We start from the raw sequence: 16,916 nt of genomic DNA on the forward strand, positions 1-16,916 counted from the left end.
CATCCATCCATCCATCCATCCATCCATCCATCCATCCATCCATCCATCCATCCATCCATCCCTCCATCCATCCATCCATCCATCCATCCATCCATCCATCCATCCATCCATCCATCCGTCCATCCCTCCATCCATCCATCCATCCATCCATCCCTCATCCATCCATCCATCCATCCATCCATCCATCCATCCATCCATCCATCCATCCATCCATCCATCCATCCATCCATCCATCCATCCATCATCCATCCATCCATCCATCCATCCATCCATCCATCCATCCATCCATCCATCCATCATCCATCCATCATCCATCCATCCATCCATGTCCATCCATCCCTCCCTGCCATGGGTCCATCTGCCCCCGTGGTCCCTCATGCCCGGTGCCCCTCGCCCCAGCCATGCATGCTGTGTCCTCCCAGGGTCCTGTTTGGTGTCTGGGGTTTTTTTATCCTTGGGGAGGGGGTGGGAAGGGGGTGGGAGGGCAGGGAGAGGGTCAGGCAAAGACCCTCACAGTGGGAGCAAAGGGCAGTGCAGACCTGGCACAGTTTTCTATGTAACGAGCATGTCAGATGTATTTGTGAGCAAAACAAAAAAAAAAAAAAAGGAAAAAGGGATTTTTGTGGCTCATTTGGGTTTTTCTCTCCCTTTTCTTCCCCATGCACCTTGATAAGAAAAGGCAAAATCAGTGGCCAGAGCCTGAGCAGGAGCTGGAAAGGGCAGGAGCACCAGAATTCATAACTTTGTGCTCTCCAGACCTGCTGCAAGCTGGAAAGCCCCTGGAATTCCAGCAGGCCTTCCGCCTTCCCTGGGGCTCTGCTGGGATTTGCAGCCCCTGAGTCCATCCCCACCATCAGCCCCACAAACCCCACATAAATAATGTGAAACCACCTCCCAGAGGGTACCAAAGTCCATATTAATAACTAATAAATGATTAATGCACGTGTGCTAACGGACTGCTGCTGCTATTAATCGATTATTAATTATTAATGCCATGTTTAGGAGGATGTGCCAAAAGTGGAGGGTGCAAAGGCAGCACCTCGAGTCTTGCTGGCAGGAAAATTGGAGTTGGGGGGGTTAAAATGAGTCACATCCACCCCAGAGTGCACACAGGGAGCCAAATCCCTTGGATGGGGCTGGAAAATCGGGCACGTGCCAGGGGAAACTGAGGCACAGGGGGGCACTGCAGTGGGGCAGGAGCCAGTGGGGAGGGGGATGTGGTTCTTCCTTCACAGAGTGACCCTTCCAGTGTCCCCCCAGCCCCAGGGCACAGCCTGGCCCCCCAAGACCACCCCTGCCCTTGGCACAGCTGCCACTGCTGTCCCTACCGTGGGCTCAGCCAGCCCAGGCTGGTCCAAAGGTAGAGAAGCTGGGAAGAAAGTTATGGAAATGGTGCCTTGGAGCATCTAAGTGTGTTCCAAGAGATTACAGAAAGTCCCAAGTGCTGTCTGGAAAGATCAGACTCAAACTTGGTGTTCCCATGGACCAGATAATTCCAACTTCAGGAACTAAAAAAAAAAAAAAAAAGAAAAAACCAAACAGATTTTCTTGGTCTCTCTATATACCAACATCATTTTCCTTGGAAATTCTGAACAGGAGCACATCCATACTAAATCACACATTCCATCCACTGATTTTCAAGTCTCTCTATATATTAACATCATTTTGCTTGGAAACTCCAAACAGGAGCACATCCACACTGAAACACAGATATTTTAAACAATCCCATCCACTGATTTTTGGGGTAAAAACATTATTTTAGCCTGTTACCCTTCAGAGAGGCTACATCCTGTGAGCTGTACCTGCCATGGGGCCATGTCATGTTTGTACCAGTTTTATGTTTGAGGAGGCCACGGATCCTTGTGTCCCCCTCAAAGGGGGCAATGCCCCTCCCCAAACCCCGTGTGTCCCTTTGCCAGGCTCAGTGCCTGCCCTGTCCCCTGCCAGCCCCAGCTCTCACAGCACCGACTGGGCTGGCACTGGGAGCAAAGCATTATTGTAAATCAAAGGTGACTCCAACAAAATGGAGAGAATGATGAGGAGGATTCTGTGGATATCAGAAGGTTAATTAATTACTTTATTATACTATTGTCTTGGTTTGGAAAGACAGGTGCCTGCTAAGGAAGGCAGGAGCCTCCCCTGAAATAGAGAAAATGAATCTCCCTCCTCCAAATTGCTATAAATTTTAAATGAAGGGGCTCTCAGGCAACAAAAATTATGGGAGCTGGAAATAACAGTTCTTTAATAGGGAAGAAAATAAAAAGATAAAATAAAAATGCAGTAAACCAAAACACTGACAGAGTCAGAACCCAACCTGACACCCTGTGGGTCAGGGTGCTGGCAGCAGTGCCATTGGAATTGTGGCTGCAGCCCTCCTGCAGTGTCAGGGGCGGTTCTGCTGGAGCAGGGATCCTGGAGAAAGGTGCAGTCTCTTCCTCTGAAGATCCAGGGGAAGAGGCAGCTGCTGTTCCTCTGGGAAATCCAGTGGAGAAGCGTGCTGGTGTTCCAGAATCTCCAGATTATATCCAGGCAGGAATGCTTGGCTCCTCCCTCTGGGCTCACATCTCCCAATGGGATGCTGTAGTTCTTATCAGCCATGCAGTGACATCCAATAGCTGTTATCAGCAGATGTCCCCTCCTAAGGGAGGAGTGATTGTGGAAGAGATAAGGAAAAACTGCCCGATTAACAGAAGCCAACTGCCATCCAGATGGTAATAGAATACATCTTGCCTTGCAATCTGGAACAACTCTACTACATACATTTTATCTAAACTGAATCTGCTAAACACTCACTGTGCACACAACTGTTTACACTGCCCAGAATCTTGTGACTCTTAGCTGACAGTCCCAACACACACACACAGCTGGGCCTGATAGGCCAAGGAAACAAAACATCTTCACTTTGGATAAACAATCTCTATATTTGTCCTGGTTTAGGGCAAATTTGGGAGAAAACATCCAAAGGGGCCCCTCCAGAAAGCAAACCCACACAGCCCCTCTCCCCAACTGGTTTGGGAAGGATTCCTTGGAGAGAAGTGGAAAGAACCTGTTTATTTAACAGGCAAAGCACCCCCCAGCACACAAAATTAACAATACCAGATGACACCACTCTGTCACTGCTCTGAAAAAGATGACAAATTCAGAAAGTCTCTCCTAGGAGTGGTTGCTGTGTTATCAGTCTGTCCTGTGCTGGGGCAGCTGCTGCAGCCACAAGGTGCAAACTCTCGGTGTTTCCCAGGTCCCAGTCCGGAGCAGGTTTGAGTGATTCCAAAAAAGGGAAAGGAAAAATAGTTCAGGGAAATTTTGAACTGCTTAGCTAAACTAACTACTGAGCAGGAGCAAAAAGCAAGAGCAAAGCAGAAACAAGAGCGAGAGCAAAGCAAAAAGCAAAAGCAGCACCATGTACTGCCCTGTCTGTGTGTCCCACCAGCTGTGGGGGAGCGGCTGATAACAAAACAAAACAAAACAAAACAAAACAAAACAAAACAAAACAAAACAAAACAAAACAAAACATTCACTCTTCAGAGCCAGTCTTGAAGGCACAGAACATGATATCCAGCATAAACAGAACAGATACAAGCATCATAACATCACCCTAGGATAATATTGTACTCTGCTTTGGCACAACACAGGCACAGCAAGTGATAAGAATTGTGTTTTCCCTTCCTCTGAGGTTCAGAGAATGTGAATCTCAGAAATCCTTGGGAAGAATTGCTCCTTGCTTTTCTCTGTGAAAGAGAAATGTGGCAACAAAGCAATGCCTCCATCTGCTGGAGAAACGAGCCCTGGGCCACTCCAGACTGGAATTCCAGCCCCCAAAAACTCCCTGGGGTCCGGAGGGCTCCCACTCCCTCCCCACCACACGAGGGGAGTGGTCCTGGTTGCCAAAGAACCGTGAGGCTGCAGCCCCCACGAGAGAGAGCTGCCGTGAGAGGAAGGAGGAAATTGGGGTTTTTCTCTCATTTCCTGCTTCAAGATGAGTTTCGTGGCACAGGGAGGTGAAGGGTGGAGGTTACAGCTCCTGCCTGTGCCCGAAGGTGTGGGAGGCAGGACTGAACCCCCTGCTCCTTTTGGGGAGTGGTGCAGGATGGAGATGCTGAGAGAGCAGCCGGGGGGGGTTCAGTGCCCCAGGGATCAGCCCTCGGGCTGCTGAATGATGTCATGGCAAAAAAAACCCAGAAAAAAAAATAAAGACAATTAGAAAAATGCCATTTTCTAGCAGCTGGGATTAAAGATCCTATCTCCCACTGGGAAGAGAAATCAATTTCCTTACAAAGCAGAAAGGCCGGAGCTAAGTTAAGCTTCCCTGCAGCAGTCCCCAAATCCAGGGGGGAAAGGGTTCAGCAGCTCCTGGACCAGAGTCTGCAAATGCTGTCAGTGCCATCAGTGCCATCAGTGCCATCAGTGCCATCAGGGCCGTGTCCTGCAGCTGATTTACCCACCTGGAACAGGCAGCAGAACCCACCAAGGGATTCATGGGTGCTCCACTAAATCAGAATTTTGCCCAGTCCTGCAGAGGCTGGCAACAGGAAATGACTCTCCTTGTTAAGGGCTTGGGTGGCTTTTAAACTTGGTGTTTTCTCCTTGGTTGGAATAAGACAAATGAGGAATTTCACAGCTAAAAGGCAGTTCCTGGCTGCCCCTCTTTCCCTGGCCACCTCTCTCCAGCTTGGCAGGGTCACAGGATGGCAGGAATTCTGGCATTTTATTCCTACCATTTTTTGGTACTTTTTAAAGGTAATTTTATTCATTAGGGAAAAACAGTGATGCTTCTAACACTGTGAGGGTGGGCAGGCCCTGGATCCCTGGCAGTGCCCAAGGCCAGGCTGGACAGGGCTTGGAGCAGCCTGGGACAGTGGGAGGTGTCCCTGCCATGGCAGGGGTGGCACTGGGTGGGCTTTGGGGTCCTTTCCAACCCAAGCCAGTCTGGGTTGCTGGTGCAATATGGGGTGCATGGTGCAGATTGTCCCCTCCCAGAGCCCTGCACCTCCTCCCTGAGCTGGATCCAAGCATGACTCAGCCCCACTGAGTTTTTTATCAGCTCTCACACACGGCCTCAGCACCCAGAAACAGCCCCAGCCAACAGCCACAACCCTGGGAAATACGGAAATAAATTCAGGGCGAGGGAGCTGTGGGCTCCTCATGGGGTGGCTGCAGGCTCCCAGCACCCCCCAGTCCCACCCCAGCCCCCCAAAATTCTGCAGAGGTGCCTGGCCCCAGGGTCCTGCTGTTCTTGGGCTCAAGCAGTGAAATTTTCTGTTTTCCTCATGGAAATCCACATTTCCCAAAGGCTGCTCATCCCAACCCCGCTGCCCCCAGGAGAAATCCCTGCAGCTCCCTTCCCACAGCACCCACTGGTGCCTCAAAGAGTGAATAGGAGGGAGGAAATATTGAAATATTTGGGCTTTAGAGTGTTTTAAAAGTGACTTCTTCCTAGAGGGGATTGACACAAATGGGAGGATTTTTTTCCAGCTGAGTTGGGTCACTTTGCGCACTTTGAGCATCTCTGAAGACAAAAAAAGGTTTATTTCCAGTGACTGGGCTCTTCTCGTGCAATGGCTGCAGGAAATCCCAGCAAAAAGACAGATCACAGATCAAAAAATATTCTGAGTTGGAAGAGAACCTCAGGGATCATCAGCTCCAAATCTGACAGGAACTGAACCCACAACCTTGGTCCATGGAAAAAAATGAAAATATTCCTCCTTGCCAACCCCCCCCCCCAGATTAATAACCCAGAGGAAAGGGGTTTTAATTATGTAGGGGGAATTAATTATGTAACTTGAGGGGGTTTGGGGGGGTCAATCCCCTCCTCAGAGGAGCTGCCACCCTTAAAGCCATTCCTGGAGCCATCCAGGACTGAGGAGCAGCTGGAGGGACACAAACCCACAGGTGGCACCGACGGTGACACAGTGACCATGGCTGGGGTGTGACCCTGTTCACAGGGGTCTGAGGATGAGGGAAGAGACGAGGATCTGACTCCATGTTTCAGAAGGCTTGATTTATTATTTTATGATATATATTACATTAACACTATACTAAAAGAATAGAAGAAAGGATTTCAGCAGAAGGCTAGCTAAGAATAGAATAAGAAGGAAGGAATAGCAAAGGCTTGTCTGGGACAGAGTCGGAGCCAGCTGACTGTGATTGGCCATTAATTAGAAACAACCACATGAGACCAATCACAGATGCACCTGTTGCATTCCACAGCAGCAGATAATCATTGTTTGCATTTTGTTCCTGAGGCCTCTCAGCTTCTCAGGAGGAAAAATCCTAAGGAAAGGATTTTTCATAAAAGACGTCTGTGACACCGGGGCAGTGCCAGGGGGCTGCGGGGGAGCGAGGCCAAACCTGGCTGAACCAAACCCGGCTGAGCCAAGCCCAGCTGAGCCAAGCCAGGCTGAACCAAACCCGGCTGAGCCAAGCCCAGCTGAGCCAAGCCAGGCTGAACCAAACCCAGCTGAGCCAAGCTCAGCTGAGCTAAGCCCAGCTTCCTTGAGCCGAGCCCAGAGCAGGTTTTGAAAGCACATCCTGCCCGGCCGGGGCGCAGCACAAGGCGAGCCCCGAGCGCCATGGGCAGCACCAGGAGGGGCTGGGATGGGCAGCGGGAGCTGCTGCGGCTCCGGGATGTGCAGCTGGAGCCCCGCGGGACCTCCCTGCCCCCAGGGACACCTCACAGGTACCGAGTGGTCTGCAAAGGGGAAGGAGCTGCTCTCAGCACGGCTGCTGCCCCAAGCCAGTGTTTTGTGGGGTCTGGCGGGCACTGGGGAGTTGGGGGCACCATCTGGGGTTGTTCAGCCAGAGCTGAACTTTGGAGATTCCAGCAGAACTGAGAGGTTTAGACAAAGCCACCGTGGTTTCAGTATCGCTGGTGGCAGCAGTCGGAGCCCAGCGCCAGGACAGGGAAGTGAAACCAGCGGCTCCATCCCAGTGCCCTGCTCCTTCGGGCTCCCTCTGCCCCTTCCCCATGCCCAGACCCCTGTCCTGCCCCCCAAGCTTGGCTGGGGGTCTCAAAGGCCTTTCCTGCTCTTGTCCCCACCTCTGCCAGCGCTGTGGCCTCCCTGGTGTCACCCAGCAGGGACAACCGGTGCCACATCGGGCCCTGGGCACAGCTGGGTGTGTCCCACGTGTGTGGAGCCCCTGAGGCATCTCCCCCCACCCAGGATTTCCCAGTGCAGCAGCTGGAGTCACTGGGCCACCAAACTCCCCGTGTTTCTCCCCAAAACCGCCCCGCCAAGGCTTCCCAGGCCGCTGCTTCCCCTTTTCTGCGTGTTCCTCCCCCGAGCAGGCCCCGGGGGCAGCGGGAGCCCGGGGGTGACGCTGTCGCGGCCCCGTGCAGGGCCAGCTCCGCCAGCCCGGACCCGGCTGGTCCCGGACCCGCCACCCCCATGCCGGACACGCCGGGGGGGTGCCCCCCTCGCTGCCCCAGCTCAGCCCGCATCTACAGCAACGTGGGTGAGTGACCTCCTGACCCCACCGTGCCCCTGCCTGCCCGGGTGTCACCTCGGGCAGCGGCACTGCTGGCCCTGTCCTCTCCCCCCACATCCCGTGTCACCCCTCTGGCCGGTGCTGGGTGTGGCTTTGGGGCTGGAAATATGCAGGGGGCAAAGAACAACGTGCTGTACTCCCACCCCATCCCATCCCACTCACCCCATCCCATCCCACTCACCCCATTCCACCCCATCCCAGCCCATCTCACTCACCCCATCTCACCCCATCCCATCCCCCCCACCCCATCCCATCCCCATCCCACCCACTGCATCCCATCCCACCTCATCCCACCCCACCCCACTCCTCTCCTCTGTCCTGTCTGTCCTGTCACGTCTGTCCCTCCCTCCCCAGGAGAGCTGCGTGCCCACCTCGTTCCCCGCAAGTCCAGCCGAGGGGAGGGCGCTGTGAGACCCCTCCCCCGGGCCCAGCCGGACCCGCCGCCTCCCCCCCTGCCCAAAAAGCAGCTCCAGCGAGCCGAGTCCCTCCCGGCGCCGGCAGCATCCCATGACGACCCTGAGGCACGGGCTGGCAGCATCCTGTACAGCATCCCCGCAGGACAGGGGGCTCCCCCCCGGGACAGACCCTCCAAGAAGCCCCTGAGCAAGTCCCAAAGCCTGGGGGAGCCGCTGACCCTGAGCAGCCCCCAGAAAGCCCCCTCAGGCAGCCTGAAGGAGCTGACATTTGGGACCGGGGACGGGGAGCTGGGGCAGCTCCTGGAGAGCCCAGCCGGGGTCTCTGGGGTGGTTTTGGGGTGCCAGGAGGCCTCCCTGGCCCGGCTCTCGGCTCTGCTGCAGGAGGAGCTGCTGGGGCCCGAGGAGAGGCAGCAGCTGCTGGAGGCAGAGCTGGTGGGGAAGCGCTGGGCAGCCCTCGGTGTCCTGGACCCCCAGCCCTGCTGCCAGAGCGGGGACGCCTGGTACTTCAGGGTGGGCTTCACCTTCGAGCACAGCCAGCTGCAGTTGGCAGCCAAGGTAAGGAGGAAATCGGGGTGAGAGGTCTGGGTGGTCAGAGGGAGCCAGGAGATCCAGGAGTGTTGGTTTTTCCACGGAACATGACACTGGGGCCACTTCCCCTTTCTGCAGCCACTTCTGCATTGCTGGATGACACAGTGGTGCTGGCAGGGGCTGGATGATGAGGGTGACACAGGTGACTCGCTGGGGACACGTCCTGCCAACTCAGCCAGAGAGAGGCGGAGAGAGCTGCCCGAGAGCAGCATGAGAGCGCCCATGTGGGGGCACGGCATCCAATGGACCAGCAATCTCTGTGCACAGTGGGTCCTGTGTGTCCCTGCTGCTCCAGCCTGGGAGGGCAAGGGACACATCAAAAATGGCCCTGCTGGGGGACATGTCCTGCCAACTCAGCCAGAGGGGCCAGCACGTGCAGAGGAGAGGCTGGAGCAGAGCTGGCAGCCCAGGAGGATGAGAGCCCAGCCCATGTGGGGGCTGCACCACCCTCATGTCCCAGCTCTGGCTCCATTCCTGGGGGGTTCAGAGAGTGCAGGGGGACCCCAGCACCACGTGTGGGTCACAGCAGGGCTGGTGGCCCTGAGCTGGCAGGGTGGCCCAGCCCAGGACAAGGCTCTGTCCTTGCACAGCTGGCCCTGTCCTGTGTGTCCCCCCTGCAGGTCCCCAAGCCGTGCTGCTCCAGCCTGGGCGTGCAGAGCTCCCTGGGCACACACTGCAGCATCCAGCGCCTGCTCGGCCGCTTCACCGACCGCTTCCCTCGGGAGCTGGTGCTCCCAGGAATCCCTGGAGCGCAGAGCCAGGGCCCTTCCAGAGAGGAGCCAGCCTGTCCTGCCCCCCAGCCCGTCCTGCAGGTGCTCCTTTGTGCCGAGGTTCCCCAGCAGACCCTGGCAGAGTTTGTGAAGGGCTCCCACGCTTTGCACAGGAGCAGCCCCGGGCACTATGAACGCCTGGGCTGCCTCCTGCTGCTGCAGCTCTGCATGGGGCTGGAGCACCTCCAGGGGCAGAACGTGGTCCAGGGGGACCTGTGCCCTGAGAACCTGCTGTTGGTGCAGTGCCCATGTCCCCCCCAGAGGCAGAAGGAGCTGCTGGGACTGTCCCTTCCACGGCTGCTCATCAGCAGCTTCTTCAAGGTGCAGGAGAAGCAGAGACCTTGTTCCAGCAGCCAGGAACTGGACTGGAGCCAGGCTTTTGCTGCACCCTCCCCTCCAACAGCAGCTGAGCTGAACTTGGGCAGGCTGATCTATCAGATCTTGCACGTGGAGATCTACCTGGAGGACATTTTGGACTTCAGAAGCAAAAGGCTCCCCGAAATCCCCTTGCTGTCCATCTACTCAGCAGGACTGAAGCGCTTGGCCTCGCTGCTGCTGCACAGGGATCCTTACCAGAGGGTGTCCATCCTGCAGGCCAGGGCCATCCTGCAGGTGCTGCTCTGGGGGCCACGCCAGGAGCTCTTTGCCAGTAGCAGGAAGAGCCTGGAGCTGCTCCGGAGCTGGCTGCAAGTCAAGAGGGCTCTGCTGCTCCTGAGGTTTGCAGAGAACTCAGCTGGGGCTGGGGTCAGCCCCGGCCTGGAGGAGTGGCTGTGCTGCCAGTACTTCCAGGGGATCACTGAACACACCCTTTACCAGGTCACCCAGGTTCTCTATGCTCCCTGAACAACCTCCAGTAGAGCCCACCCAAAGGTCTCCTCAAAGCTCACGAGGGCCTGGCCAAACCTGTCCCTGCCCATGGCAGGGGAATTGAAACTTAAATTATTTTGAGGGTCCTTTCAGCCCAAATCATTCCACGATTCTGTGAAATCCACCAGTTCCTGAGAAATCGCAGCAGGTCTTCACTGGAAAAGCTCTACAAACCCAAACCCATGGATGATGAAGTGTGTAAAACCACAGGGTTTATACCCTCAAATAATTTTTGCTGGCTACTCTAAGTCTGGTTTATCAGAACACCTGAGGAAAGGCAGCTGGATGGGAGTCCCAAGCACCAATTTAGTGGCTGATAATACCAAATAAAGTTTATGGAGTTCAGACTTTGAACAAAACCCCCTCAGAGCCTTTATTGCAGCCACCAGGTTTTTGCTGTTTTAAATTACACTCAAAGCCACCCATCACAGCTCACCCTTCTCAGCAGAGGAGAAACACAGCTCCTTCAGCCTGTGCTTCCCAGAGACAAATTGTGACACAGTGACTAATAAAAATGACATTTTAAAGGGAAAAATACAGCCTCAATAAAACCTGGAGCCAAGCCTCTCAAGCACTGGTCCTTTATGTGCTTCTCTGCCAGCATTACACACTGCAGGGATGGATCCAGAGGGAAACACAAAGCCAAACTGCCCTGGACGGTGGTGATTACCCAGAACAGCCTCCATGGGCTCTGGTGAACAGCTCAGGTGAGTTCATGGGCACCAAGGCAAGGCTGTGGCATCTGCTCCTTGCTGTGAAACACTCGGCAGCACATGGGACCTGGACCCAGTTCCCAAATCCACACAGATGTCAAGGGCCCAGCAGGGTGAAGATCATTTAAATTATTCCTCAGCAATTATTGATCCACTCACAGCCATCTAGGCTGGGTATCAGGAGAAATTCCTTTGCTGAAAGAGCGATCAGGCATCAGCACAGGCTGCCCAGGGCAGTGCTGGAGTCACCATCCCTGGGAGTGTTCCAAGTGTGGATGTGGCACTTGGGGACATGGCTTAGTGCAGATGGGGTAATGTTCAGGCTCAGTGGTCTTAGGAGGCTTTTCCAACCTAAACAATTCCATGATTCAGTGACTCCATCACCTGACAGCAGCAGGGCTGTGCACACAGTGGGACAGAACCTCCCCACAGCTGCTGTGCCCGTGGATGTGGCAGTGGCTCCCCAGGCTGTCACCAGAGCCTGGGGCATGGCTGGAGTGGGGAGGATTCCTCCTAGGAGTCCCTGAGCTCCAAAAAACCAAAAATAAACCAGAGCTGGGACCCTGCAGGGAGTCCCTGAGCTCCAAAAAACCAAAAATAAACCAGAGCTGGGACCCTGCAGAGAGCAGCTCAGTCCCAGCCCCGTGGTTGGTTTGCTCCCACCTGGAGCAGCACCCAAATCCCCCAGTGCAGCCTCTCCCTGCCCAGGCTGGACCCCACCAAGCCTGGCACAGAAATGGGGCTCAGATCTCATTCCAGGTGTCCCGGGAGAGCCCAGCCCTGCTGTCCCTGGGTCTCCTGCAGTATTTGCCGCGGCTACCAGAGGGCAGTAAAGGCCGTGGCACGGCTCCTCATCCCGGGGAGACAAAGCCAAACTCCTTCCGAGGCTCCTGCCCAGCCCCCCAGTTCTGGTTTGCAGCGTGGGTGACCCCCTCCCCTTCTGCCAGGAGCATCCAAAGTCAGCAAAACATCCCACGGAGGCAGGACCAGGCACATTCCACACTCCTGTCCCTGTGGAGAGCAGAACATGGCACAGGTACCACACCGCAGAGGAAAACAGGGATTTTTCCAGATAACCACAGCAGAAGTTCAGCCCTGTGCCAGCCTGGTGAGCAAAACAAGGACACCCTCCCCTGGTCCTGCCACAACCATGAAATCCTGGAATATCCTGAGTGCAAAGGGACCCTCAGGGATGATCAGTGCAGCCCCTGTCCCTGCACAGACACCCCAACAACCCCACCCTGAGCACCCCTGGGAGCTCCTGGAGCTCTGGCAGCCTTGGCACCATTCCCTGGGGAGCCTGGGCAGTGCCCAGCAGCCTCGGGGGGCAGAACCTTGCCCTGAGCTCCATGCCAAACCTCTCCCAGCCCAGCTTTGGGCAGTTTCCCACTGTCACTGGCCTTCCAAAAATCCCTCCAGGACCAGCACAATTGTAGGACCACGAGAGAACTGGGAAGAGCCAATTTTAAACAGCACACTTTGCAGCACAGCACTGCTCACACACCCCAGGTTACTCTGTGCTGCATCTCCAAGGAGTTTCAGGGAATATTTCAGTGTATTCCATGGCTTCCCAGCACTGCTGAGCCCAGGGATTGGCTGTGGGGGAAACTTTAGGGCCTCACTCACCCATTTCACAGCACTCAGAGACTTCTACTCACACCCAGCAGAGCCTGGTGAAATAAACCCATGCCAGGGATTCCCTGCCCCAAGGTTTTATAGAGGAAAGATTCATCAGCTCTAAACAAGCCTGCAAGTACTGAAAAACATGGAAATACCACACTTTAAAGCTCAGCCCCTTTGGAGACTTATTGAACTTCAGTTCAAGGTTTGTTAATTCCAGCATCACAAGGAGCCCCTCTCCCCCTCTGCCCACCACCTGAACACCAAGGGGTGTCTGTGGAGCCCCAGCACAGCCCCCTCCTCACCCTTCAACCCCCCCAAGAATCTCGTCCAGCCTCAGGGACACCACTGAGCTGCAGGAGTGCCACAAACCTTCCCAGCTCGCAGCCAGAATTCCTGGAGTCACCTGCACACACTGGAAAGGCTGCACTGTTTACAAGAACACTAAAATTCCAGGTATTTAAGTTGTATATTTGGTGTTTAAAGCAGCCATGGGTTGAGCTGATCACGTTCCACTTGAGACTTCCCAACCAAATCAAATCCTGAATATCCTACAGAACACTGGCAGAGCAGGCAAGCACTGCTCCTATTTAGCACACCTGCTAATTACTCACTAAAACTAGAGTTTTCCAGGATTTCTGGATTATTCCAAGCCCTGTCAGAGCACACCCATGAGTTCCAGTCAAGCAAAGAACAAGCAAAGCCTTTCCACACCTGCAACTTTAATGGTTGGGGCAGTTCCAGAGCCACCTCTTCAAGAGTGCAAGTCTTTAAACAGCTTAAAACCAGCAATAAAAAGTAAAATATAAATTTTTATTTAGAATTAAAGCAAATACTTCAGTATCACAAACACAATATTAAACTTCAAGAAATATACTGCTAAATTTGGAGGGAGCATTTATTTTTGCACAACCACGACATGCGCACAAAATCCAGAGAAAGATGTGGAGTCTGAAATTTTCAACATCTCACCACCAAAGCAGCTGGGTCACACAAGGTTTTCGTACAAGAGTTAAGATAGACTGGAATAAGATGTTGACAAAATTTCTACAGAATCATCTTTTATAGACAACAAGAAAGCTCTAAAGAGGCAAACATTGCAATCTAGTCTTCTTCTGCTGAGTCTCTCTCAAACGTGTAGGCCATGAAGCAAGCATCTGGTCTCTTGGGGACAAGGGGATGCCCTGGTCTCACAATCTCAAAGCCCAAAAAGCTGAAAGTACGGAGCAGTGCAGCTAGAAAATAAAGCAGGAGACAGGTTTCACCCATGGGATACTGAAAACAAACCCTTAAATTTCCACCAGAAGGCATTTTGTGTCTCTGGAGGCGCAGGGAACACTCACCTCTGTCATCTCTGTTCTTGTGGAAACAGATGAACACGTGCTCAACTCGGAGCTGTTCTTCAGCAAACTCGAGAAGAACTGCAAAACTGCAAGAGAAACACCAGGGGTTCAGTGCCCAGGGAATGTCCTGGGATGGGAGGGACCCACAGGGACCATCCAGGAAAACCCCTGGCCCTGCACAGGCACCCCAACAAACCCCACCCTGATCGTCTGAACAATCCCAGAGCTCTGGCAGCCAAGTGCTTCTTCAGAGAGAGTTTCAAGGCCCTGAGAGCCAATCCACACAGGAATTCCTAGGGAAGAGGCACAGGTTGGAGCCTCACACCACCAGATCCCTGAGTTCCAGGCAGAACTCAAGGGCAGAACTCCTCAGTGGCACAGAAAAAGCTGAAGGAGCTGCAGTGACAGACTCAAACAGCCTGGAAATCTCAGTGCCTAAACCAGCCTGAAATCCCAGACTGATTCTTCCTGCAGCCCTGAAACCAGGCTCACAGAAGAGCCTCAAAACCCAAAATTAAACTTTAAAATTACAAAGAGCAAAGTGTTGTCCCAACCCCCTCAGAGGTCTGATGTTAACCCACAGCCAAGATTTCCCTGACCCACCTGTCCTTGCTCCCCTCAGGCAGAGCACCACTGGGAATTTCAATGTAGAGGTTGTTGTTGTTCAGCACTGCTCTCCAACTGATGTGTTTGGCATCTGTAAGCCTTGACTGGACATTGAGAATTCTTGTCCTGTTGTTAGGTGTTAGTTCTTCTGTGACATTCAGCCGATTATCCTGCAGCAGGGACAAGAGCAGAGTGATTTTCCTGCTCATTTTCAGAGGAAGGATTGAAGCAGGGAATGTTATCAAGCTCACCACGAGCTGTTTGCACCTCGTACTCACCGAATAAAATAAATTAGCTGAAAGATTGTGATCCCTCTGACTATTCCCTCGCCCACCTGGGATCTTCAGGGGTGGGTGAGGGACATCAGGAGCACCACCGAGGCCCCGGACCCAGGTTACTACAGCAATTGAAGGGAACCCTGGAACTGCAAAGGGAACACGGTTACACAGGCTTGGACAAAGCCCTGGGACCTGCAGGATTTAAAGAGTGTTAAAAACCCCAAACCTAGGCCAAAGGACTCCTCCCACTGCAAGTGAGAAGACAAAGGAAGCTCCACACCAGGGACAGTGCCCAGGGAGCTGCCACTGCAGTATTTTGAGTCAAGACTCACTTGGAGGTGAAAAATGCTCAGGCTGAGTGAGCCAGGTGTGTTTCTGTGCCAGGACAGGCCTGATGTGAGCTCAGCAGAAGAACATTCCTGCAGGAATGTGCTGGTTTTTGCTCTCCTTGTACTGATCCCAGCAAGGCAGGGATCACTTTTTTCCCTGGGATATTCCCCACCAGACCTTCCCAGGCAATTCCAGGGAATCATCTCCACCTCCAGAATTTTCTGTATGAGCTGAGGCCACACCTGAACCTCTGCAAAACCTCTTCCCACTGAACTCCTCAGAGCGATCCCACAGCGCTCAGCACCCGAAGAGAAAAACATTGTATTTTTGATGGTGCGAGGAATATTTTTAAGTTTCTCCCCATCCTTTTCAAGGCTGTTTCACTCCTCCCGTGGCAGAGCAGCGCTGGCCCCTCCCTCTGCACCATCCTTCACCCGCAGGCTCCACTCTTGAGTTGCGTCATCTCAGCAGATGCAGCAATCGAGGCCCTTGGGGGAATTTTCACAATCGTCCTGTCTCCGGGTGCCAGCAGCAGCCACTGCAGCCATTTGCAAATCCGAATAAACAGCTACAAAATAATCCACCATTTTGCACCCGAGCTGCGGGGTTTGGACTGGTTTGGTGGTTTTTTTTTTAATTTCTTTTTTTGGGGTTTTTTGGGGGTTTTTTGTTGTTTTTTTTTAATGAGCTTGAAACTTGGGATGAATAATCCGTATTAGAAAGGCTGGGAATAGGCAGAGAGGTTAAATATTATGTGTTGGAAGGTAAATTATATTTATATTTTAATATGAAGCAAGCGTAACAACCGCGAAGTTTTATTAAAAATACAAAATCTGCGCTAAGTGAATGCGTTATTTTAATTAAATGAGTATCCAACCCATTATTTTAAGCTCTTTGAAAGAGACGTTTTTCTTTAATACCAACATTGTTTATTTTTATCTGAGAATGACTGTAAGCTATACATTTTTAATTTCCCTTACAAATAAACCTTTAAAAACCTTTTCCAAAGGTGTGCTGTGGCAATCTTCAATAATTTCACCTTTCTGCCCCAAAAAGGTGGCGCAGAACGAAGGTTTGCAACCATAAATATATTTTAGTGATGTTTACGTGCTCTTAGGGAGAAAAAAAACGATCTTTAGCTCGCAGTTAAATATAAAAACAGTTAAAGAATTCTTTCCACAGTCCACACACGAGGTGGAAAGGGCAGATCGATGTCCTGAGCATCCACCGCTCCACACCAGCCACCTTAATTCAGGTATTTTCTTTCTTCACAGCACCTGTGGGGGGTGTTTTAATCTTTCGGTTGAGTTTTTAACCAACAGCTCTCGTAACACTCTTACCCTCGATTCGTTTTGCGGAGTATCCACGGTTACATAAGGGGATAACAGCCTTCAATCCTCCACTATCTTTGCCTAATTGTTGTTTTCCCCTCGCCCCCCCCCCACCCCTGCCCGGAGCCTCCCCCAGCCCGAGGGTGCACTCGGGGGTCCCTCCCAGGGCCGGGACAGCGTTGGGGCCTCAAAATCTCCTTTTTTTTGTGCTTTTTCCATCCTCCCCTGCCGCCTTTCCCCGCGGGGCCGGGGCCAGGCCGCCCCTCCCCCGCTGGCCACGCAGCGTCCCCCGCCCCTCTCCGGCCACCAGGGAGGCGACAACGAGGATGAGGAAGAGGAAGGAGGCAGCGAGGGCCCAGCGGTGCGAGGCTGAGGGAGGCCGCGGCGCCTCACCTGCTCTGTCCGGTACTGAGGCTCAGCACAGCGGGCATGATGGTGCTTTTATTCCCCTCTTTCTCTCTAGCGAAGCAGTGGCTGTTGAGTATCCGTTGCAGGGAGGATTTCACCATCCGGCCGCTCTGGTCCGAACCCCGAAACCCTCCGCCGCCTCCGCCCCCCGCTCCCCAGGC

The 16,916-nt window shown here is 53.4% G+C and overlaps 2 protein-coding genes across 2 annotated transcripts; one reads left to right on the forward strand and one right to left on the reverse strand.

Moving 5' to 3' along the window:
• Nucleotides 1–6,569: 6,569 nt before the first annotated feature.
• On the forward strand, nucleotides 6,570–10,102 carry PEAK3 (PEAK family member 3). The gene is made up of 5 exons (XM_030966966.1): nucleotides 6,570–6,676; nucleotides 7,286–7,452; nucleotides 7,840–8,228; nucleotides 8,388–8,456; nucleotides 9,110–10,102. The coding sequence occupies exons 1-5, from the start codon at nucleotides 6,570–6,572 to the stop codon at nucleotides 10,100–10,102; spliced, it is 1,725 nt and encodes a 574-aa protein (XP_030822826.1).
• Nucleotides 10,103–13,161: 3,059 nt separating this feature from the next.
• OAZ1 (ornithine decarboxylase antizyme 1) lies at nucleotides 13,162–16,916 on the reverse strand. The gene is given in 6 exon segments (XM_030966490.1): nucleotides 13,162–13,694; nucleotides 13,803–13,888; nucleotides 14,406–14,578; nucleotides 14,687–14,773; nucleotides 14,775–14,832; nucleotides 16,741–16,916. Coding segments are annotated over 6 exon segments (651 nt in total). The 5' UTR covers nucleotides 16,857–16,916; the 3' UTR covers nucleotides 13,162–13,563.

This window comes from Camarhynchus parvulus, chromosome 28, assembly GCF_901933205.1.
Source record: "Camarhynchus parvulus chromosome 28, STF_HiC, whole genome shotgun sequence".
NCBI classification, from domain to species: Eukaryota; Metazoa; Chordata; class Aves; order Passeriformes; family Thraupidae; genus Camarhynchus; species Camarhynchus parvulus.

Coding starts and splice junctions, on each gene's coding strand:
- PEAK3 (XM_030966966.1), top strand. CDS start 6,570: ATGGGCAGCACCAGGAGGGGCTGGGATGGGCAGCGGGAGCTGCTGCGG. Junction 7,453..7,839: donor CCGCATCTACAGCAACGTGG/GTGAGTGACCTC, acceptor CTCCCTCCCCAG/GAGAGCTGCGTGCCCACCTC. Junction 8,457..9,109: donor AGCTGCAGTTGGCAGCCAAG/GTAAGGAGGAAA, acceptor TCCCCCCTGCAG/GTCCCCAAGCCGTGCTGCTC.